The sequence below is a fragment of the Tachypleus tridentatus genome, chromosome 12, assembly GCF_004210375.1.
Source record: "Tachypleus tridentatus isolate NWPU-2018 chromosome 12, ASM421037v1, whole genome shotgun sequence".
Taxonomy (NCBI): domain Eukaryota; kingdom Metazoa; phylum Arthropoda; class Merostomata; order Xiphosura; family Limulidae; genus Tachypleus; species Tachypleus tridentatus.
In genome coordinates, this window is record NC_134836.1 from 64,091,716 (window position 1) to 64,117,027 (window position 25,312).

Here is a 25,312-nt window from a genome sequence, read left to right on the forward strand (position 1 = left end):
AAAAAATAAGCACAGACACAAAAAAGATGATCCTAGCAACCAGCAATTCTTGAATTATTTCATCTGAGTTTGGTATGTTTTAAATTTGGTGCAATGCTACATGAGGGCTATCTACACTAGCCATCCCTAATTTAGCAGTGTAAGACGAGAGAAAAGGCAGCTACTCACTGACACCCACCATGAACTCTTTAGCTACTTTTTTACCAACCAATAGTAGAATTGACCATCACATTATAATGCCCACATGGCTGAAAGGGTAAGCATATTTGGTGTGACAGGGATTCAAATCTGCACAACTCAGATTGCATATTGAGTGCTCTAACCAACTGGCCATCCTACACTTTCTCCAGGATCTGAAATAACGGTCAGAAAAATAAAGTTTAAAAAGGTGACAACTCCAAAAAATATAAATTTCACTAAACTTATAATGAATGAAAGAAAAAGCAAATATGTGAATTAAAGCTTGGATATTAAAACAAATACTAGGATAAATAAAGTAATATACAAAATAATTTTTTAAAATATTTCGAAGTACAAAAGAAGTGTGGCATTGAAATATTTTAGCCATTTGCAACCACAATAAAGTAAAATGTTGACCTCTTAATTTTGATCATTTATGTTTGTTAAATATTTTTAATATTTATTTCAAGAAAGTGTCTGATGTAAGAAATTATGCACTCAAAAAAAATGATTGGATGAAGTAAATATTAAGGGTATGATAAATATTAGACTATGGTAAACAAATTAGCTTCTTATATCTTATTCATTAGTAAGAAATATGTTGATAAACATATTCACAAATGTGCTTGGAAGCCAAAGGCATTGCTAGGCACTGGCACACAGGGCCTGTGTCACGATTCTATTTGAAAGCACCCCGAATCCCCATTTAATGTCTTGAAAAACTGGAAGAGAACACCATAACAGATATCATAGTAAATCACTAAAAATTACCATGCCCATGAACCCAAATCTTTTACACATCTAGTGACACCACTAGTGGAAGGATTCAAACTGATAAAATGTGAAAAATTATACTGAAAGAAGACTGAAAAAAAATATATTGTGAGGAGACTGGCAGTAAAAATCACTTGATTTCTAACTTTTTAAAAAAACAAAGAATACAAAATAAAGTCTGCAATCAATATGATTGAAAGATTTGATTTTAACAGTTATGAAGTTTTTAAACACAAGGGCAATATACTTTAGAAAAACGAACCTCTTTGACTGACTATGTAACATAGATACACAGCAATGAATAACAGATTTTGATATTTGTTGACTTAAAAGAAATATATTTCCTTTTCTTTAGGTAGTTCCCATTATTCTAAAATATTCTTGGCAAAAACATGTATTTCATAACTTTAATAAGATTATAAGATATTATATTTTTATAGCTTGTAAAGTACTATGTTTTAAAATGTAAATACTGTTGTTCTTCAGAAGGTTTGCAAGATAAACAGATGTATTTATACAACCTTTGTTAAGAATAACACTTAAATCCAACTTACTAACTAATGATTTATGAGAAGAAAACTAAGCATTTCTGAAAAAGAACAAATTTGATTGTTTTTTTGTTCATATTTTTTACTCTCCATTTTTTAAGGTGTATGCTTGTTTTTTAAAGCTAGAGGACTCTTTTTCATGAGCTTAAACTTCTCTATTTGTCATGACAAAACTTGTACTCTGTTACATATTTTAGGATAAACATTGTAAACAAATTATTATAGTTTTATAGCTTCTCCCATTTCAGGTTTTCTTTTAGAAACGTACACCAAATCTTTATAGTGATACTTTGCTGTGCTTTTCCTTAATTACATAATATATCAATATGTCGGATTGGTTTGATAACACCCACATACTTAGGATGTTCCGTTTACATTTATTATGAATGAAGTATTATAATTTATAGTAATACATCAATTTGATATTAGAAAACAATCAATGTCTATCACTTTCAGTATCACTTAACAATCATAATGCAATAAATAAAAGTGTTCTTACTAATTGTTAGGTGAAAAGAAAATGATAACACTGGTATTAATAAATACTCTTACAACAAGTGCTTATAAGACGGCTGGTTTGGGCATTAAAACTTTAATTAAAATAAAGTACAGAACAACGTTCCAACCTTCTTTGGTTGTTTTCGGTTTAACAATGCTTGGTATTAATTGATATTGTTGATGTTGGAGAAGTGTTTAATCAATAAATTTCCTTCAAAAACTGTTGAGTGGATGTGTGGGTGAGTTTGGCGTTTCCTGACACAAAGCAACTAAGCTACCTGCACCAAAACATCCGGTAAAAAGTTAAAAGTAAAGTAAAAATATTAAAATTCACAAAAATCAATCAAGGTAAAAGAATACAAAGTTGAATGTTTGAATTAAAACTTAAGCAGCATGAAATACAATTTTTAAATCCAGTGTACAGCAGTAAGAGAAAATTACAGTAACTAGTTTTAAAAGGCATTCTGTAGCACAAGTTGAGGCCTGGCAAGGCCTAGCGCGTTAAGGCGTGCGCTTCGTAATCTGAGGGTGGTCGCGGGTTCGCGCCCGTGTCGCGCCAAACATGCTCGCCCTTTCAGCCGAGGGGGCGTTATAATAATGTGACGGTCAATTCCACTATTCGTTGGTAAAAGAGTAGCCCAAGCGTTGGCGGTGGGTGGTGATGACTAGCTGCCTTCCCTCTAGTCTTACACTGCTAAATTAGGGACGGCTAGCACAGATAGCCCTCGAGTAGCTTTGTGCGAAATTCCAAAAAACAAACAAACAAACAGCACAAGTTGAATGGTCATAGCTCGCCAGAATGACTAACAGGTACGTACAAACAAAGCTAACAAGACAAGCATTAACCATCCTCTCTATTGGCCACCAACCTTTCGAATTTTGTCCCTTATGACTTTGGAACTGGTGGTAAAAGAAATCCTAGAGGTGTACTTAATCAAAGATTCCTTTTGGCTTTGACGTCTGACCTGCCGAGCATGTGTAGTGGCCTGCTGAAATGCAATGCAGTTTAAAAGTGTGGGAGATCTCTGAAAGGTATCCCATGCCCGTTTTTGAGCCTTCCGTACCATGTAGCAGGCAGGATTCCACCACAGACAAGGATATCGTGGGAAACGTGTTGAGGTTTTAGGAATATATTGAGCAGCTGCCTGTATAATACAGTCAGTTATTGCTGCCACACAGTCATCGATCGATGGCAAAATCAAGTTCTGAGAAAGTGGTGAAAGAAGGCTAGTTAGCCTGGTCCGACTTCCATCGAGGCACGTGGGTTAGGTGGCATCGACCAAAGCCAGTCTCTCAAAATTATTGGAAAATGATTACTGCCCCACGGATTACCGTCGACTCTTCAAGAAACGTAAGTGAAAAGTGAAGGAGAACTTATAGAAAGATCTATAGTAGTAAAAGACTGACTAGGTGCATGAAAATAAGTATAAGAACTAGTGTTAAAGAGACAGGTTGTGATCCAAGAACATATGCTGTATACGTTCTATGTTTAAGTAAAAAAGCAGTAAACTCACTTACTTAGCATGAAATGTGCAATTAGCCACTGTTTTAGTAAAACATGCTTCAAATACCACATTAAATAATGACCAAGCTTTTGTTTTTATAAAATGAACATCTTGGTTAGGTAGTGTAGTAAGGATGGCACTAAGAAGCCACGTGGCGTGCCAGTTTAGTTGTAAATGAGCTATAGAGAGGTTAGGTAGTGTAGTAAGGATGGCACTAAGAAGCCACGTGGCGTGCCAGTTTAGTTGTAAATGAGCTATAGAGAGCTATGGTAGGGTTATTCAACACCATTGAGTTAAGATGGCTCATACTCAGAATTTATTTGCCCAGCACATATAATGGTTAAGATACTTTTGTAAACCAGCAGCGTCCTCTCTTCACAGCTAACAACACCCAATACTTTAATATTATCTGAAATTTTAAATAACCTATTGATCATTTATGTGAATTAATTTAAGTGTTGTTGTTGTTACTAATTTCTTTGCAAAGCTGCATAATGAGATATGTGGAGTCTGTTTGCCTGAGGAATACACCCCCAGATATTAACGTTATAAGACCATTATTCCATGAGGTACAGTTCAGTAATATGAGTGAGAATTACTGTGCATTTTCAGTTATTTGGTGCGTTAGCGTCATTGTCATTTATCTATTAGCATAAGTCATAATTTTATAAGCAAGTTGGGCTTACATACCATCAGTCTAGGAATTCTAGTTGAAACATTTGAAGTTAGGTTTGTATTAGTTTATGTTGAAAAGTTGATCTATGAACTTTAACTTAGAAATGAACGTGGCTACGGTAAACACTCAGTGAAAAAATAAATCAACTAGTTATCATTACGTGGTCTGAACTTTGCGCTAATTCTACCATATAATTAAAAAAGAACCCACTGAACGATAGAACATGTTACAACAATAAATAGGAAGTTCATTCTGTGATTCAATTCCCTACTTATCATTGATTTATGATATTGTCGGGAAATTTTACCCTTAATCACTAACCTTGTACAAAAGGCAATTTGAAAAATACGTATAGTTTTATTATTTTACTAAGGCGATTAGCTTATAAAACGAATTGCTACGGCAGTAGTGGAGGTCGGCAGTTTACAAGAATTTTAACATGGAATCGATCATTTTCTGAAAAATAACACCTGAATTTATGTTTTTACATTTTCCCAATGATGAGTTTGCTAAAACAGTCTCAGAGGACTAAATGGTCAATGATTGCTTTTGTTATAATTTTTCTATCGTTCTTAACTTTTGAGTGTGAGAGAGATTGATATATGCGTCCTCTACCAGTAAAAGTTTGTTTTAAGATGGCGGGAAGCAGTGATGTAAACCATGTGTTCGAACAATGTTAAAAGTAAGTTAAGATGTGAAATGGTTAGTGAGTAAAAAGTTATCCATAAAAATAATATGAGCGGCAAGTCATATGTACAGTAGTTAAGCAAAGTATGGGACAATTAAACTTGAGTTAATACGTTTCCTATATTTATGGAGTGAATTTCCCTACACTGCTATAGACACATACCATTTGTAGTTTCTTCTACAACATCGATATCCACTTTAATTATCAACTACTGAGTATTAAGTTGTGACATTTTGTATCGTGAAGTTGTGTAGCTAGTCAGTGTGCCTAAGAAAAAATTTTTGTACGATATTGTCTTACACGATCAGTTAGACTTTTGTTTTCAGTTGTGAATTTTCGTTTGCAAGTTGACGATATAAATTTCATACTGTATTATCAAAACTACTACTAATTATAATATTTAGTGCAGGCAGAAAGCTGTAATTTGGATTTGATTACAGTGCAACTTCGGCAATCTACAAGAGTTTTCCACTTCCAAGTTCAAGAAGTTTCGATTTGTTAAAGTATAATTTGCATCGAATCCTTTGTACAAGCTCACAAAACTGAGTGTGCAAATTATTTTAAAATGATATTAATAGTACATTACCATGGGATAACTTGATAACATTGAAATTTTATTGTTATATTTTCTTAAATGGATCGCAAACGTTCATTTGTAGACTTAGACCCTGATTATATAAGTATTGACATAGATTCCAGAGAGAAAAAACTAAGAGTTTGTGAAGAAGATGCTAAAAAAGTTAACACTAAAAAGATAAAACAAATACTTCTGAAAGAGATTGAGGAAGAAATTTCCTATAAAGAAGAAGAACTAGATAGAATAGACAAAATGTTGAGTAAAGCTCGTAATGTAATTGACCATCTGAGAGCCTGTATAATAGCAAAATATTATAGTTCAACCTTTTGGACTCAACAGATCAGTCTCATGTTTGAGCTAATACTTCGTATGTTTTTTCATCTGTTCATCCTACTCTGAAAAAGCAACTTGGAAAATGTATTCCTTACTCACATTCAGACATAAAAGTAGAAAATAGATCCAAGAATGAAAACGAAAACATTAAGACAAATGAAGTTATTAAACAAAAAAATGGTAACAGCACAGAAGAGCCAACATCAGTGCAGTGTTCATTCCTAATGCCAACTACAAATGTGATAAAAACAGACAATACAGGATCGAGTTTTACTTCTGGATATGGTGCCCCTGTCATCAAAGAATTTGAAGGAGGTCGATTTAGGTTTAAAGAACATCATATTTTTGTTGTTGGCAACGTATCTCGATACCTTGCTCCTGACAGCAGACCGGAAAGTGATAAAGCTACTCACAAATGGATGGTTTATGTCAGAGGAACTAAAGAACGTCCAGACATTAGTGGTACAGTAAGAAAAGTTTTGTTTTTTTTGCACCCGAGTTACAGACCAAATGATTTGGTTGAGATTAATTCTTCCCCTTTCCACTTGATTCGTAGAGGATGGGGAGAATTTCCTGTCAGAATTCAGCTTCATTTTTGGGACACACGCAACAAACCGGTGGATGTAATTCATAACTTAAAACTGGATAAGACTTACACTGGTCTTCAGACATTAGGTGCTGAAACAGTATTTAAAGTTTGGTTATTATCTACCAAGTCTGAAGACAAAAAGTTTTCTGTTCCACTGTCTGGGGAAGAAAAAGAAACTAATGATCACGATATCAAAATTTTGTCTTTAGAGAAGAATGAAGAGGGGATACCTGATCTAGAAGAACATAGTAATATGCCACGAACAGAAACAACTATAAAAGAGAACACAGACCATGTCCACAAGGATGTAGTGAAACTATCATCAGTACAGATTCAACCATTAGAAGAAAAAGAAATACCAAACCAAAATAATGATGATAAAGCCTTGACTCCGAAGGATCAGACTTCATCATTGAACACAGAAGATATGAAACATTCTTATGCCCAAAATTCTCTGTCTTTGAATGATACTACATTAGTTAAAGCCAACAGCATTACTCAAAATAAGAATTTCTCTTCCACAAATGTGTTTATTCCTTGTTTACGTACTGTTAATGGGGAAAAATATTTTATTCTTGTACCCGCTTCATCATTACCAAAGATACCAAATTCAACATTACAAATTGCAAAACCGGAGTTTTCCATTACAGAAGGTACAAGTGATGATTGTGTTAAAAATATTCAAAGTAGTTTGGTTAGATCTGTTACCACCACTGGAAAGAACAGTGGAATTGCCAAATCTGTTTCAAAAAAGCCATTAAAGTTAATTGTGGTTTCTAAGAAGGCATCATTAGAAAATACTGTTGTATGTGGAACAGAACAAGTCAGCCAGTTTAATGATGCTAACTTCTTACACTTGCCAAAATGTAAAACATCTCCAATACCCTTGGCAAGCATATTAGTTAATAAACATAATGAAAGTTTTATCATAAATAAAGAACCCACATTAAAACTGAAAGAACCTCCTTGTGATCCAGTTAGTCTAGTAAAGAGTTTACTAAATGAACATACTTGTGGCGATGCTTACAGTTTCTTGAAGCATCTTTTGAAATTATTTCCTTTGGTGAAAAAGATGTTGATCGTTCTATCCATCCATACTGTGCCTCATCTTTAGAGCAATTCTTTTCATGGACGCTTGGAAAACAAAGAGCTTCTGAATGGCAACGAGCAAGACATGTACATCAGACTGCTGTACAAGTTATTGAAGAACATGATTCCCTTCTGAAATTTAAAGATGAAATAGGAAACACAAAAAAAATAGCATGGTGGTGTCGTAGGTTTGGATTTACTCCTCTTACTTCAAAAGCCAGAAGAAATGATTCTTTTTTTGTGGATTTGAAACACTTAACTACATATTCTATTCCTGATAACATTATTAATCACCTGGTTCAAGATTACCCCAAAGCTCAACCTAATGTTGAAGAAGTAAACGTGGATGTGGTTACAATTCAGAGCACTGACGACAATGTGAAATCTGAAAAAGGAAAACTTAGTATGATATCCAAAGTTTCTTCACATCTTGACACTTCAAATTTTTTACATACCTTGTTCCTCTGCAGCTGAAGAAGTGCGGAATATTACAGCAGAAATTGGGGTACATCTAGAAGCTCAAGAATTGTGTCCACCAGTAAAGTGTTCAGTATTAGAAGAAATGTTGCTTTCTGCCTGCAGGGAGTTTGCTAGTGACATTTTAAGAATAGCCATTAGTAAATACTATGAAAGGATGAGCTGTCATCCAGCTGTTATAACTGTTAGTGATATTTTCGAGGCAATTCAAGTACTACCAGAGAATGACTTCATTACTAACAGTTATTTAGGCACTATACACTCAAATGTAGGTTAAAATTAGGCATCATATCACAGGGTTGTCTTAACAGTAACCCAAAAATTACCATATTTGAATTGTAAAAACAGCCATGAAAAAAAAATAGTTTTAAACTTTTTTTTTTGTACTACAAAAGATAATTTTGCCCTAATGTTAATTCTTGTTTTAAAAAAAAAGTACATTTACTTTGTCTTTAAGTTCTGGGAAAATTTTTTATGTAAAAAAATTCAGATTTTTACCTGACAGTGTACTTAATGAAATACAATATGCTGTAATGTTCAATCAGTCCTGTTGGAAACTCTGAAATTATGAATTATTTTATGGTGATTTGAAATAAGGTTGTATTAAAATAAATTTTTGTACAGTTGTAAGCCTGTGGTATTAATTTTTACTTCATAATAATTAGTTCAGTTTTGTGAGAAGTGTAGTGAAATTGTCACAGACACCAGTATTTTCATAATAATTCATCAGCTGTAAATTCAGAAAAGTAGCATAGCAGTAATATTTAAGAAAAGTGTTTTAACCTCAAGGGATGAGCTATTTACATTATTGTTATTGTGAATTGAAAAAGATTAAGGATTTACAAAAGTTTTACCATAAACAAAATAACTGAAATCTGTTATTTAGTACATATCATAAATGCACAAATTCCCTCTTAGCATACATGGACACTTCTAGAATAATGTATTGTATAAATTCCTGTGTTTTCCATCTTTATTGGTTTGTACCTTGTGAAAAGTTTAGTAGAACTGAATAATTGTAGGCCTAATGTGCATGTTTATACATCTATGTATGTAACGTTTTCAAAGCTGGTAATTTGTACCTTAGGACTAATTTGAAAATATACTATAATATATTTGAATCAATATTCTGTGAATGAAAATAAACTAGTACTTTAGCAAAACTATGATCATTTTAGCTGGCAAAAAATGACTGAATGTAGATTTTTTAAAATTTAGGTAAACAATAATAAAGGCCAAATTTTAGAGCCCAAAATTTCGTACAATTCATGTGCATGTTTGAATGTTTCTAAGTATTACTTAAAGTATATTACTTTGGTTTATATTAAACCAGATTAGACATTAAGATAGTTACCTGCAAAAAAACAGCACTAATAAAATGTTTTACCTATTTTTACTACTACGTTTTTTACCATCTAAATAAAATCTCACATGGTATGAAAAGTGTAAAAGAAATAATTTTTATTTACATTCTAGTAATGTCAGTTGTAAGGTAAGCAATTAATTATAGGAAAGTTTTGAATATTTTTTAAAAACTTGGATGAAGTTCACCCCCCATGTATGTATAACAGACAAGAGGGAAAATAGCATTAATAGTAATAAAAATTTCATTATTACTGTTCTAAAACTGGCTTGATGAAGCTTTCTCAGTATTTTAAATTGAACTTGCATGAATGTTGTTATAAAATGACCCTGTACTTAGAAATAATAATTTTCATTTTAATATTAAAAAAATAATACTACAGTTACTACATTTTTCCTGTATAGTGTAAAATGCATCCAACTATATGTAGCAACACTTTCAGGTTGTGACTGATAGGTGTAGTGACAAATTGCTCATACCATGTATATTTCACTAGAATTGTCCAGCTTTACCAAGTATTTTGGTTAATTCTAAGGTAATTGGACAAGATTCAACTTTATTATATGTTGAAAACTAGGAAGCATAGATTTGTGTACTCTCTTTTGAGACATACCAAATCCCTAGACAAGGTTATAACAAATACACAGTTTACTGATTTCATTTCTTTCTCTAATAACTAAACAGATGTGCATCTCCTGTAACTGCTGACTTGAACAAGTTTCTACTAATAAAGACAAATGAGAAACAGCTTTCAAAGGAAAACCTATACTTAGATATAAGGTGATTGTAATGTGTACATATCACTGTTGTGTACAAATATCTTTATCATGAAGGTAAACAGTATTATTTTTGCATTGTTTGAACATAGATGTTTCTTCCTTAGGCTTATCATGCATCTGATCATGCATTTAAATTCAAATACAAAGTCATATTAAGTATTTCAAACAGTGATAGTGATGATAATATTGCTCTACACTAAGCTACATTTTCGTTGTTCTAGATGTTTTTTACATTATATAGGAATACTATTACAACTCTAGTCGGCCATTAAATTACCACCATAAACATTTAATTAAACTTATAACTGTTGCTAAGTTTCCTTCTGAAGATCATATAACACAATTGTTCAATTGTCAGATTTCTCTATGTGGTGAAAGGTATTGGTGTTTTGTTAAAGTAGTCACTTTTTTGAGCTTTTGACAGTATAGCACATCTCCAAGTAGGACTTCTTTGAGGATTGGGTAAGTGAACACCTAATTTCTTTTTTCATTATATAAAAAACAAAACAATCTCAACTTCACTGATTACACAGGTCAACAAATTTTTTCGAAATCTCAGTTGCATAAGATTTTTTTACTCATTCTTACCCTTTGTGACCTGCTAAATTCAAATATGAAAACGGTTCAGCTCTACATGCTCTAGTTTTAATGCAATTTTAAGTTTTTCATTCTAGCCTTTTGTGGTCAAATTAACACGTTTCCTGCGATGCCTATATTGGCAAACCGGCAACTGCTGCGATGCTCTTGTACATCTGACAGCTTCAGTGCTGCATGAGCTATGATAACGTGAGGTTGTCGTTACACTTGTCTCTAGCCTGCAACTTAGTTGAAGGTAAGACAATAGTGGGACACCGGTGGGTCCCATCGCAGGAAACGTGTTAATTACTTACACGTTTATGTTATCAACAGAGATATTAAAATTGTTTAGATTTTGTTTCAGATCTGATCATGGCTACAAGGAGACGTCAATGTGAGAACAAGCCGGACGCTTTTTGTTATATTTGTGGATGCTTCACGCTTATTCGTCAAAGGCGTAATATAACATCGTTTCTGAGGCGTGCTTATAAAGCTGCATTTTGGACTTGCTCTTGGTGACCAAGACAAGAAATGGGCCCCACATATTGTGTGTCATAACTGCGAGAAAATGCTGCGTGACTGGACAAAAGGGAAACGTAAGGGTTTACCTTTCGGGATTTCCATGACCTGGCGAGAACCGATGGACCACACAACTGACTGCTATTTTTGTCTGGTCAATACAAAGGGCATTGGCAAGAAAAACAGACACAAAATCTCATATCCTAGTATCCCCTCAGCAATCCGACCTACTCTGCACTCTGATGAGCTCCCAATCCCAGTTTTTAAAGGATTTCTTCCATCTGAAGATGTGGGTAGTGACCAAAAGCAAGAGACTGCTGATGAAACTCAAGAAATACTTTCAGAATCTGGCGATCCTTCTTATGAGACCCCACAGTCATTAACTCCTCAACAGTTTAGCCAGCCAGAGTTGAATGACCTTGTGCGTGATTTGGGTCTCTCCAAAAATGCAGCTGAAGTGTTAGCTTCCAGGATGCAAGAAAAGAATCAGATGAGCCATACAACTAAAGTGTCATACTTCCGAAATCGGGAGCAGACTTTTGTGCCATTTTTTACAGAGGAGAATATGTTTGTTTGTTGTCATAATATCTCAGGTCTTCTCCAGGAATTAGGGATGCCAGTATACCATCCAATTTCTAGATTGTTTCTAGATTGTTCTAAGCAAAGTTTGAAGTGCATTCTACTTCATAATGACAATGTCTATGCAGCTGTTCCAATTGGACACTCTGTGTATTTACGAGAGGAATATAATGACATTAAGACTGTGATTGACCTACTAAAATACCACGAGCACAACTGGACAATTTGTGTGGACCTCAAAATGGTTACTTTCCTCTTAGGTCAACAAAGAGGATTTACAAAGTATCCCTGCTATCTTTGCATGTGGGACAGCCGAGCTCGAGAAAAGCACTGGAACCAGAAGGAGTGGCCCATACATTGAGACTCTGAAGGCAGGTATGCCAAATATTGTCAACGATCCAATTGTCAGTCGAGAAAAGATCATATTTCCTCCTCTCCATATCAAGCTGGGCTTGATGAAACAGTTTATAAAGGCGTTGAATACTGACGGTGAATGCTTCCAACACATATTTTCTGTGCTCCCTGGTTTGTCCTTCGAGAAGATCAAGGCAGGTGTTTTTGATGGACCACAGATTCGTGCACTTGTGCATGATCAAGAATTTGCCAGAAAGATGAACGACAAGGAAAGGACTGCATGGCTTTCATTTGTGGCGGTGATGGCAAACTTTCTCGGTAATAAAAAAAGCTGACAACTATGAAACTTTTGTAGCTAATATGTTGTCAGCTTTTCGCGATCTTGGATGTAACGTGAGTGTCAAACTCCATTACCTGTACAGTCATCTTGATAGATTCCCTGAGAACCCAGGAGCTGTAAGTGACGAGCAAGGCGAGCGGTTCCATCAGGACCTCAAGACCATGGAAGAGCGTTACCAAAGGAGATGGGACAAACATATGATGGCAGATTACTGCTGGAGCATTAAACGAGAATGCCCTGAGACAGTCCACAAACGCAAGAGCTACAAGCGGAAATTCATGCCTGAGTAGACTGCAATTGAGCTTTGCCTGCTCATAGTAGCAAATGTCTTATCTACTAATCAGTTTTATATAAATAAATTGAATTATAACTTTATATAAAATTGAATTTATATAAATAACTTGAATACATTTATACTATCTTGCATTTTCTTTTTATTACCCAGCTATATTAAAGAGTTTTATAACATATTTTATCACATATTTTTCATGATAGACTACGACGTCAATGTGATGATGACGAAATTTTGAGATTTTCAAATACCTTGATTGCAAAAAAAGTAGAGCACTGAGTAAAAAACTAACTTCAGATCTGAAATCAGGGCAAGAAATTATGTAATACCAAGTGTTTGATATAAATGCAACAAAAACTTTGTTGACCAGTGTTATCAACCACAAACAGATGATTGTCATAAAGTCACCATTCTCTATTCTTCTACCTCAGTTTGCAATTTCACTTTATGAGAAAGTTCTCTTTCAAAGATGCCTTCCTTCTTTATACAAAAGTAACTTGCTAGCTCTCCAAAGATGGTAAAAAAATTAGGTATGAGGACTTTCTGGTCAAAACATAAAGATCTCATGGAAGTAAACTCTTTTTCTGAATGAAGACTATAGAGGAAATATCCATTGAAGACAATTATCATAGTATTTTAAATTAATCAAGAGGGATCTTTGCATCCTAGAGCTTGATATTCTTGCTGGTCTCTTCAACCAAGGAATATTAGCTATTAAGAACACCTCCACTTGAGAACTGAACAATAGAATTAGTAATTTGACTATAATGTTTATTGTACATCTCTCTATGAAACTCCTAATGTAAAGGAAATTTTTTTTTAAATTTTAAATTTGGCCCTAAATTTGAAACCTCTGTTTACATGTTCATTGTCAGGGGTCTGAACATACTAAACATATCGCTACACCTATGTTTGTTGTAATGACAAAAACTGATAGGAACAGGGGGAGCATTGTTCTTTTGAGCTTGCTCCTATCTTTATTAGCCTATCATCTGTAATGATTATGGCTGTAACTGATCATAATCTCCAGGCAGTTGTCCTTACCATACCTAAAATTTTACATTTTTATAGTATCGTTTAATATGGTCATATGATTACCACGTAGGATACATTGTGTTCAGAAACAAAGTTGTGATATCTTTGGCAAATATCCTGTTCTAATCAACTGCAAAGCCTAGCAAGTCAGACATCAAAATCAGAAAAATCTTAGATTAAATTATTTTTCACCACCAGTTGGGGTATGTTGGAGCAAAATTTGAAAGATAAAGAGAAAATATTAGTTCCATCTCATTACAATTTTACAATCTGGCTTACAGAATATTGTCAACAGTTGGAAAGTGCTTTTCTTTTCATTCAATCACCTCCACTTGTTTCTCCTCCTTAGCCATCAAGATGTGGACTTTAGGGATTTTATCTTTCTTTCACACATACTGTCTTTACAACTGTAATTAACCTTTCTCTCTTTTATATCTTAAACTGGCTCTTCATATGTCTGACACTACATTAGTTGGAACAGATAACATCTAATTTAAAATGTTGTACCATCTCCCTTTTATTCCTACCTCAGTGTTTTTCCGGTTGTTTACAACTTGATTTGACATATAACATGACCTTCATTTGTATAGGTTGTATGACAGTTTATCAATTTTTATTCATATTTAGCAGAGAGTTCATTCCAGATCTGTCTGGGATGAACTCTTAACTTGATCTTTTGCATAGTACCCCAGCTCTGTCTTCAATATCAGATTCTTTTTACCATTAAAATAAATGCCATTACTAAACAGCTCTCTTTCAGCTGCAAAGAGTATTGATGTTGATGACTTTTAGATTATCTATTTGTTATCAAAGAAAAGATAGATTGACCAGCAATTTCAAACTCCCTCCTTCAAGTAAATTTTGTTGTAGACCAGTGCAAATAGTTTTACATTTGTGTCATCTAAAGCCATTTATATGCATTTATGCTGCCAGCATTGAGTGCACCTTATTCTTGAGCTACACCTGGAAATGTACACATATTGCTATCATGGTTGAGATGAAGTTAGGACTTTTGTTTGACAGTAAGTTCATTTTTATTCCACATACAAAGCTTCAAATTAAATGGCCAGGTGTTAGGGAACTTGATTCGCAATCATGGGTTCAAATCCATGTCATGCCAAATATGCTTGCACTTTCAGTTGGGAGGGTGTTATAATGTGTGGTCAATCCCACTGTTGATTAGTAAGAGAATAGGTCAAGAGTTGGATGTGGGTGGTGATAACTAGCTGCCTTCCCTCTAATTTTTCACTGCTACATTAGGGACAGCTAGCCCTTATGTAGCATTGCACAAATTTGAAAAATAAACACATTATATGTTCAAGAACTGTAAGAAGTCCTTCTTTTACTCCCTATGATCATGCCCTCATTCAACCTAAATTAAATTATTGGTACTTATCAGAAAGCTGAGGTAATTGGATGATACTTTAAAACACCTACATGTATGTTATGACGAGAAACCCACTTGAAATAAAATTGTATTCTCAAGATGGCTGGTATGAGTATTAAAACTTTAAAATAAAGTACAGAACAACATTTTGACCTTTTTAGGTCATACTCATGTACAGACACCCATACATTATTGAATTTAGCCTTAACCATAGCTTTTTTTACTTTTTAGTTTATTTTAGTGAATATGGGCATTTTTTATTTATTAATAGTTTAATTTCTCTTACTCAGTTAAAACTGTTAAACATATTCACTGGAATTAAGGCCAGGTGGTTAAGGCACTCGACTTGTAATCCAAGGGTCGCGGGTTCAAATCCCTGTCACACAAAACGTGCTTGCCCTATCAGTTGTTGGGGTGTTATAATGTGACAGTCAATCTCATTAATCATTGGTAAGAGTAGCCCAAGAGTTTGTGGTGGGTGGTGATGACTACCTGCCTTCCCTCTAGTCTTACACTGCTAAATTAGAGATGGCTAGTGCAGATATCCGTTGTGTAGCTTTGCACAAAATTCAAAACAAACAAACCAAACCCTGGAATTATTTTAATACTTGTAGATTTATTCTTTTGTTATGCATTTTGTTATATTCAAAATGATGTATAAAAAAAATTTATGTTATGTCTAAGGAAAGCTGATGGGTAAACAATGAGAAGTACATTAGATTCAATAGATTTTTAAACAGTGTGACTTGTATTACAATATTTTATTAAAGTTCTTGACAGTTTTTTGCAACTAAGGCTACTGAATAAAAGAAGTTAATTTGCAGTAATTACATTGGCACAGATCAATACTGAATCCACTTGAGTACTTTTTTTTCATGACTCAGTCTCTAAATAAGCATTTGATAGCAGATGATAGAATTGTTTGAAGTAAAACTTTTAAACCCAGTCACAAACAGATTCTTTTATTGGTCTTTACTTTGTGAACAGAAATATTTATCCATGCTAATTTCATCCGGTTTGTAAAATTGTTCAGTGCTTTCTGATCATCTATATTATCTAGACGAATAGTGTAGCTGAAATGGCTGTGCTAAAGATTTATGTTGGCTTGATATTTTTAAATTGAATGTTTTAGGTTACACTTTATTACTTTATATAAAATAGGTAATTTTGAACAAATCTGAATGCTAGAAGCATTGCCAAAACTATATTAATAGACAACAAGGCAATAGCCACGTTGCTTGTTTATGACTGAATAGGAGGCAAACAGTTTGGAAATTGCTTAGAAATGCTTCCATTACAGTTCAAGAATCTCATGGCATCACTATAAGCATGTCAGGTGCTAGAATATGAGTATTTAAGAAAGTTAATGTGTAGACAACAAAGAACCATTTGATCCTTCAAGGCAATCCATACCAACCACTTAAAAAACCATTGAAATCTCCTCTTAATTTCTTCACAAAATTGTGAATTACCCTTGTGTAGATGCTACCATGTATTACCACCAATATACTTAATTCCACAAGTTCATTACCCTGTCAGGAAAATAAAACTACTTTTTTTCCGTATTTTAAACTTATTTCTTCTCATTCTGTTTATTTGTAATACAGCCTAAAGAAATTAGAAGCTCTTCTATTGTTAGTTATTCAAACAGTCTTGCAAACGTCATAAGTAAATGTAAAAAAAAAAATATTACCATATATTCAAGTGCACTGAAATGATTAAAGAATTAAGGACTTATTCAATGACTTCTAGTCTCCATAGGCCTGGCATGATCAGGTGGTTAAGACATTCAACTCATAATTTAATGGTCACTGGTTCAAATCCCCATCACACGAAACATACTTGCCCTTTCTGACAGTTAATTCCATTATCCATTGGTAAAAGAGTAGTCCAAGAGTTGGTAGTGGGTAGTGATGACTAATTGCCTTCCCTCGAGTCTTATACTGATAAATTAGGGATGGCTAGCACAGATGCCCCTCAAGTAGCTTTGTCCAAAATTAAAAAAAACAAACTAGTCTCCACTGCTTGGCATTTACCTATTTAACATACAATAACTTTCCAAAGTGCTTAAAACTGCAATGGATACTTTCTAAACATATCCCAGGGTGCCTCAAATGAACAATACCTTTCTTGTCCTAATAAATGTACTTTATTCTCATAAAGTAACTCTTCCATCTTTAGAATCATTCTAGTAACCCTCCTCAGAACCATTTCCAAAAGAAATCAGTATTATTTCTTAAATAAGGACACCAAAACTTTACACCATATTCCACTCAATATCTAACAACTGATTTATATGGCAACAATTATCTGTTTTACTTCTTATCAGCATTTATTAAAATACATCCAAATATTCTATTGCAGCCATTGTCTTAATGGCATAAATGACATATTGATCTTTATACCAAGTATTTTTTTCTTAACTCACTATTCAGTGGGTTTTAATCTATATTAAATGTGTACTTGGTTATGATAACTGAAATGCGATGCATCTAATTAAGATTATTTGAAATTATTTGTTCAGATTACTAATTGATTCAAGTCATTCATACTACTTTAACATCCTTAGTACAACTAGAAATATCAAATAGTTTAAAGGCATTCAATAAATTTTACATTGATTAAATTCCATAGGAATATTAGGGAATATACTGTAAACAGCAAAAACCAAGCACCTAAACCCTAAGACAGATAACAAGTGTCCAGTTTCAGTGAATTCCATTAAAAAAAAAATTTTCCTTTCTCTAACCCAACTGCCTGATATTCAGTTAACTGTATTTTTTCTCCTAACCTTAACTGAATTTATATTCATAGTAAATCTTTCTTGTTGTGCCTTATCAAAAGTCTTAAACTTTGTACAGTATTTCAGTAATCCAGAGAATAAATAATATCCTTGCAATGGAAAACAACAGGTTAGTAAAGCAAGTTTTTCTCTTTAGTAAATCCATGTAGGCTTTCTTTTATAATATGATACTTCACTGTTTCATTTTGTGAAACTTTTCATTTCAGTCTGTCTAGAATTATTTCCACTAGAGAAGTAAAGCCAACTGGTTTGTAATTTACACAGCACCTTATCACTCACTTTAAAAACAGTTGCAATATTAGAAACTCTTCAATCTCAGGTTCCTGCTCATCATTTATCAGCCTACTGAAAATTCAAGAGTAACTTTCATCTGAAATTTGACCACCCATAAAACCTTCAGGAAAATTACTGTCAGGACACAATGCTTTATTTTTAATTTTTCAATTATTTTCTTTACCATCAAGAGATCAATATCTACAAGATGCAGATTTATGCTTTTTCTTCTGTTTTCACAAGAAAGAATGTTAGCAACATTCCTCTTTCTGAGCATTTTATGAGAAATATTGGAACATATAAAAACACAACTCATAATCTTTAACAAAATCCCTACCTTAAGTATCTTTTTAAGGGTCTAATCCCAATTTTAACAGTTTGTTTCACTTTGACATATTAAAGCCTGTGCTTGTTGCAGCTTTAAATTAACACACAAGGAAGTATAGTAGCTCACAGTAAACATAATGCAGTTGATTAATTGTTAAGAAGACAAGTGCATCCCATGATGTTTTTAAGCTGAACTCTAAGGGTTCATGAAAATGAAGAGTATAAGACTGATTACTTTGTGAAAAGTTATAAATTTTATGTAAGTGTTAATATTAAGTTACTAAATGTCAATTATGCTTAAAAACTATTCAAACTTACTGTGGTATTTACTTGTAAAGGCTTATTTTATGTACATGTGTACTGTATAAAGAATACAGATGCTCCTGGAATTGTCCTCCACTGGAGCAGCACTAAGTTTTCAGATTTGCAATGCTAAAATCAAGAGTTTGATTCCACTTGGTGGACACAGCAGATAGCCCAAAATGGTTTTGCTATTTAAAAAAAAAACACATGCTTTTGGAACCATGTATATAGTTTTAGATTTGCTACTCTCTCTCTTTTTTTTTTTAATTTATATATCAGGCAATGACCCCAATAAGTTTTTTAAATGGAAGCAAACTAGTTTCATCTGAGGTTCAAAGCTGCAGATTTATTACTTAATACACTTTAATAAAACTGTTTACTTTGCCTTAAGTAAAATATTCAAGTGTTTTAATAGAGCTGCATCTTGAAATGAAATAACTTTCTTTTTTTTGCAAGAGTTGCTTTTGTTAATTATCAAAAGAGCTTTTATGCTGACATCAGCAGCATATGTGCACCTAAAGAATTATTTACTTTTACATAACATAAAAATAAATGTTTTCAAGTGAGAACTTTTGTAATTTTTTTTCTGGATAAAACCCAAAAAAAGTATTTTTTTAATGTGAATATACCACATTCACAATTTTAAAACCAGAATAAATAATTTGGCATGTTTTTAAATATTTAATTAAATTTGTACAGATTGTGTAAGTTTTTTACTTCCTTTAAAACAGTTATTTTACTTCCTTTAAACCAGTTATTTTACTTGATTTTAAGCATTACTTAATTTTGGTACAGAACCATCTTAGAATCAAAATTAATATTTATACAGATAAATATGAATTGGACTGTCAAAACACTGAGTGCATAAAATGTGATAGAAGGTAACTCAAGTTTTTTCAATACATTGCATTAATGGTAATATTAACAATTAAAGGTACTTTTGCAGTTAAATAGTCCATTTAAAATCATATGAAGAATATCAGTGAGTTATAGCATTATTTATATAGCTGGATTGATGTTTGCTAACATTCTTCAAAAAATATTTTCCTAGTTAGTCATTGTTCTGTTACCTGTTGTGAAGTTGTATCATGTATACAACTATATATTTTGTTTAGAAAATAAATAATAATACCTAATTAGCAATGTTATTCAGAATATTTTTTTTTTCTTTTTATACTGAATTCTGTATTGTGCTTTAGGTAAATGCCTAAATAAAATTCAAAGAAATCAGTTAACGTGGAAAGTAGAAGTCTAAGAGAAATGCTGAGTAGCCAACCATAAACTAGCACTTCAATACAGCGAGACTCTGTATGAATCCAGCAACACACAAACAAAATATTTATTCAGTAATAGCATTATGTTGGGGTCTTTATATATACATATAAACAGAGAGAGATATATTTCACTCTGAGATAATGTGTATTTCATACTTGCATTTAAAAACAATTTCAAAGTTACTAACACAGAATGTAATAAATCCACTTGAAGTTAGATGTCAGTTCACATACCTCTCACATACTAGCTTGTTCAAGAATAATAGATTAAGAGCAACTATTTGCAGGAAATGAGAGTACTGTATTATATCATCTCAGTTTAGCTGATGAAAGGGAAGGAGCATAAGATATTATCTGGCTGTGTATTATGAGGAAGTGCTAGATAACTGAAGTGGTCAACCAAGTTGCTGACAACACCCTCTTTATTACTATGGTTGAGATTAACTGCTAGAGCAGAAGTTAGGAGAACAGTTGTTTATGCAGTCACTGACTAAAAGAAAGTAGTATTATTTGCTTTCAATGCTATTGGATGGTGGTGTGTGTAGCAAGATGTATGGTCTTCATTTTATGACTAGCACTTGATTACCAGTATCTAGGACAATCATTTGGTTGGGAAACCAGTGATTGAAAAAGAGTTTGCAACTCTTTATTTTCCTAGGTACTGGTTGGTATTGTCTTGTCAACAAAATTTATGGATTACATTTTGTGACAACCACTCAATTATCACTACTATTATGACCAGTTGGTATGGAAACTAGTGACTGAAAAGATGATGTTTTCCTTGCTTTCTGAGTTATCAGTACTGTTGTTTTGGTAATAAAATGTATTTTGTGATTACCACTAAATTGTCATTAAGTTAATACACTTGTTGATAGTAAGATGGAATAAAACAACAATAAGGCTTTGTGATCCATATTTTTAAGCTGTTGAGCAGTGTCACATGTAATATCCCCTAGATATTGGAGAGATAGGTGCTTGATTATTGTTTATTTAAAATGTATGATATTGGGAGATGTAATCACAAGACCTCCACTAATTTTCACAATTCAAAGTGTTCACCAGGAATTCAAAAATTCAGCTGAAAAAGTGTTGTTCTTCTCACTTTCAAAACTATTGAGCAACTTTCTTCATTGAAGCAACCTGCCAGTGCTTCATTAGGAATGTTCATGACCTAGTTGAGCAGTTAAAGTTATTCGGGACCACACAAAGAGTGTTCTCCATTATATGAGAACGTATATTACCTCCATGTATACCTAATGAGAGCTATATTCTTAGTCAACACATAATTAAAATCAAATAACAGTGAATCCAAATGGAACAGGCCTTAATTTATTGGTTTTTATGTGATACCAACTGTAATGACTGGGTCATTTCTTTAATGATTATAATGAGTTTACTGTTTTGGCTATTGATGCTGGCAGTTGTCTAGGACAGTGAATATAGTGTGTATTATTGGATTTAGCCTAGATTGATATAAGAATGTGTCTGATATCTAAGGTGACGACAGCAGGAATAATTGTCCTGATTAGAATATTTTTATCCAAAACGCCTAAGTCCAACTGCATCTAGTCGGATTTTATATTTCATAATGCCTGAAAAGAAACTGCTCACTGGTGGTGGTACATAACAGCACTGCAACTATCAACGCGGAACGTACGTGAAAAGCCCTTGTTTGGACCACAGTAACGGTGTACGATGCCATAGATAGTTTGTTTATCACTACTAGTATATACGTTTTTTATTGCCCCCCATTTGCGTAGTGGAATGTCTGTGAACTCACTCCGCTAAAAATCAGTTTTCGATATAGATAGCCCATTGTGTAGCTTTGTGCTTAATTCTAAGTTAACAAACAATGAAAGTTCTTTTAAGCCCGTTAAAACACGTGTTTTTATGTTTTCATAGACGCATTTACGGAAGTTAAAAACATTTCTAACGTTATCTTTTTTCGCATAATACTCCTCTGCTATCTCCAAAACTACTGTGTTTTTATTTTATTTTAATGATATTTCTCTAGAATTTATCATCAGGTCTCTGAAACAGTTAACTACCTCTATCGTACTGCAATCAGAAGTAAAAATTATACTTGAGTTTCATAACTTTATAAAATGTACACTCGACCCCTTATTTTGCATGATCAATGAGAATTAAATCTGTTTTCATAACGTAATAACGTATCATATACGCATGCTTTTGACTGTATTTGTCTTCATCTATATATGAATATTACCATCATGACAGATACTTTTTTGGGATTTTTGTGTGCTTATTTTTACGGAATATTATACGTATGGCAATCTTTAAAAAAAATAAAAGTTTGTAATAACTCATATACGTTTGGTTTGGTTTGAATTTCGCGCAAAGCTACACGAGGGCTACCTACGTTAGCCGTCCCTAATTTAGCAGTATAAGACTAAAGGGAAAACAGCTAGTCATCACCACCCACCGCCAACTCTTGGGCTACTCTTTAACTAAGAATAGTGGGAATGACCGTCACATCATAACGCCCTCACGGCTGAAAGGAGAGCATGTTTGGTGTGACGAGGTTCAAACCAAGTACCCCAAGATTAGAAGTCGAGTGCCTTAACCACCTGGCCATAACGAACACATTCATATACGTATTGTTAAATTAGCAGATTTAAATACACTAATACAGTGACGATACTAAATGACTTATTAAATAGTTAATTTGTCAATTTAGTTAATATTATCAATAACGAATAATTTCCAAAAATGGAAATTAGGTAAATTCTGTACAGTTAAACATAAATTCAATAAAATATTAAAAATATATTATTGAATTTACACAATCTGAAAAGCACAAACTTTTTTTACCGTAAACAACAAACAACAATACAAGAGTATGGACCATAAATTTTTCAAGTTATGAGTTTTTACATTTTGCTTAAATCACAGTATATTTTAATTTTTACTTCTGTCAATTTGTATAATTTATAATTGCTTATAGATGTTAGAGGGCTCTGTATAATTCCTGTGTACTGTAAGTTCGTTATTAGTGCTTTGTCATTACTGTGCGAGTGGAATTGCAGTGGAATTTTTTTAAAGGTAAAGAATTTCTTTTTTACTCTATCAGTACAACTAATCGGTATGGCAGGTATTGAAAGATATAGTTTCTCTTTGACAACTTTTAGTCCTTCAGGAAAGTTGGTACAGATTGAATATGCTCTTGCAGCAGTTGCAGCTGGCGCCCCTTCTGTTGGCATCAAAGCTTCGAATGGAGTTGTACTGGCTACAGAGAAAAAGCATAAATCTATTTTATATGAAGAGCATAGTATACACAAAGTAGAAATGATTACAAACCACATAGGAATGGTTTATAGTGGAATGGGCCCTGATTATAGACTCTTAGTGAGGAGAGCAAGAAAACTTGCTCAACAGTATTATCTGACTTACGATGAACCAATTCCAACAGCACAGCTAGTTCAACGAGTGGCTTATATCATGCAAGAATATACACAGTCTGGTGGAGTCCGACCATTCGGTGTTTCCTTACTTATTGCTGGATGGGATGATGACAGGCCATATTTATTTCAATGTGACCCTTCAGGAGCATATTTTGCATGGAAAGCCACAGCTATGGGGAAAAACCATGTAAATGGTAAAACATTCTTGGAAAAAAGATACAGTGAAGATTTAGAGCTCGAAGATGCTGTACACACTGCGATTCTGACATTGAAGGAAGGGTTCGAGGGACAGATGACAGCAGACAATATTGAAATTGGAATCTGCAATGCCAAAGGATTTCAACGCCTTTTGCCATCTGAAGTAAAGGATTATTTAGCTAACATTTCATAACCACTCAGTTTCAGCTTTCTTAATTTTGAAGAAAACTAACTCAGCTACAAGTCTTAATTATTGTATTGTACAATGCTAACTACATGTTACTTGTGTGTATCAATTAAATTGTTACCTAGTTATTGCCTATTTCTTTTACATTTTCAAGTGAATTTTAAATGAATTTGATTTTTTTTTTCTCTGGGAGTTTTCTATCATATTGTATTGAGAAAAATATTCAATAATACATATACTCTGTTTAATTATTGGTGTTGTATTTTTCAGTTGATGCATATCTTTAAAATGTTTATTCTGGAAAACAAAAATGTTAAGGGGTAAAGATATTTAAATAAACATGGATGCTAAAATACTAATGTAAAGTATATATAATGGAAATTAAAAGAAAAATGGTGAACAATTGACCAATCTTTCTTGTTAAGTAATATTTATCAAGCATACAGCTAGATTTTTATAATTCAAAGACTTGTTTTTATGACCCTCAAAAGTGGGTGTGACACTTTACATGTTATATTTTTCTAATTTAAAATTTCAGTTTACCATTACATTGTTTTGAAAAGGCTACAAGATACAACAGAAATATATTAGACCAAAATAAGGCCTTTCAGCTTGTTGATGTTACCCTTAGAGAAAATAACGAAAATTAAATGTTGCCACTTCACAATCATGTACTTTTTTCTTTTTTTTTAAGAATAATTCTGAATCTGTACTGGTACTTCTTATAAAATAATGTATCAGTTGGTAATTTATTTTTAAAATATACAAAATTATTTTTAAATTCTTGAACACGTGTAAAATCACAAATAAGTACAGTTAAGAGTAGCAACCTTTTCTTTTGTTTATGCAATAAAATAATTTTTACTTCGAGTTATTTTTAGTCCTAAATACACTTGCATGTTTTCACACTTCAACACAATATCTTCAGCTTAAGTTTTAACATTTAATTGTCAGCCAATTAGATGAGCAATAAGCAAAATGAAGACAAAAGCTCTTTTTTGCCAGCATTAAACATGTATACTTTAAAACCAAAACAAAATGGCTGCCAATATTTTATCAATTCGGCAAATGCAGTTTCAGTAATTTACAGAAATATCCTAACACCTCTGAAATCAATATTATTCAGCACAATCACATGTTATGAAAAGGGCTTGTAAGTTGGTCAAGTTAACCACTTGTTTTTTGTCCTTTCAAATAATATAAAACCTGTGTTAAACATCCACACATTAACCAAATGTCAATTAACTTTAAGCTTAATTATAGACCTGCTATTTCAAGGAGATCAGTTAAAACAAAAAAATTCATTTTGTCATAGCATAATATTTATTTTTCATTTATCTTGTAACTATGTATAATAATGTGTGGGT

The 25,312-nt window shown here is 33.0% G+C and overlaps 1 protein-coding gene, 1 long non-coding RNA gene and 1 pseudogene across 3 annotated transcripts in view; 2 read left to right on the plus strand and 1 right to left on the minus strand.

The window, feature by feature from the left end:
- LOC143233423 (uncharacterized) overlaps nt 1–2,692 on the minus strand; it is a 14,729-nt gene extending 12,037 nt beyond the window's left edge. Inside the window, exon 1 of the long non-coding RNA XR_013018138.1 lies at nt 2,129–2,692. This is a non-coding gene — a long non-coding RNA (uncharacterized LOC143233423). The remainder of the gene's footprint in view (nt 1–2,128) is intronic.
- A 1,422-nt stretch (nt 2,693–4,114) lies between these two features.
- LOC143235638 (uncharacterized) lies at nt 4,115–9,131 on the plus strand (annotated as a pseudogene). The gene is made up of 2 exons (XR_013019343.1): nt 4,115–5,767; nt 5,803–9,131. The product of XR_013019343.1 is annotated as an uncharacterized LOC143235638 (transcript).
- Nucleotides 9,132–23,144: 14,013 nt separating this feature from the next.
- LOC143233425 (proteasome subunit alpha type-2) lies at nt 23,145–24,349 on the plus strand. The gene has a single exon (XM_076469633.1). The coding sequence runs from the start codon at nt 23,244–23,246 to the stop codon at nt 23,949–23,951; it is 708 nt and encodes a 235-aa protein (XP_076325748.1). The 5' UTR covers nt 23,145–23,243; the 3' UTR covers nt 23,952–24,349.
- Nucleotides 24,350–25,312: the final 963 nt, after the last annotated feature.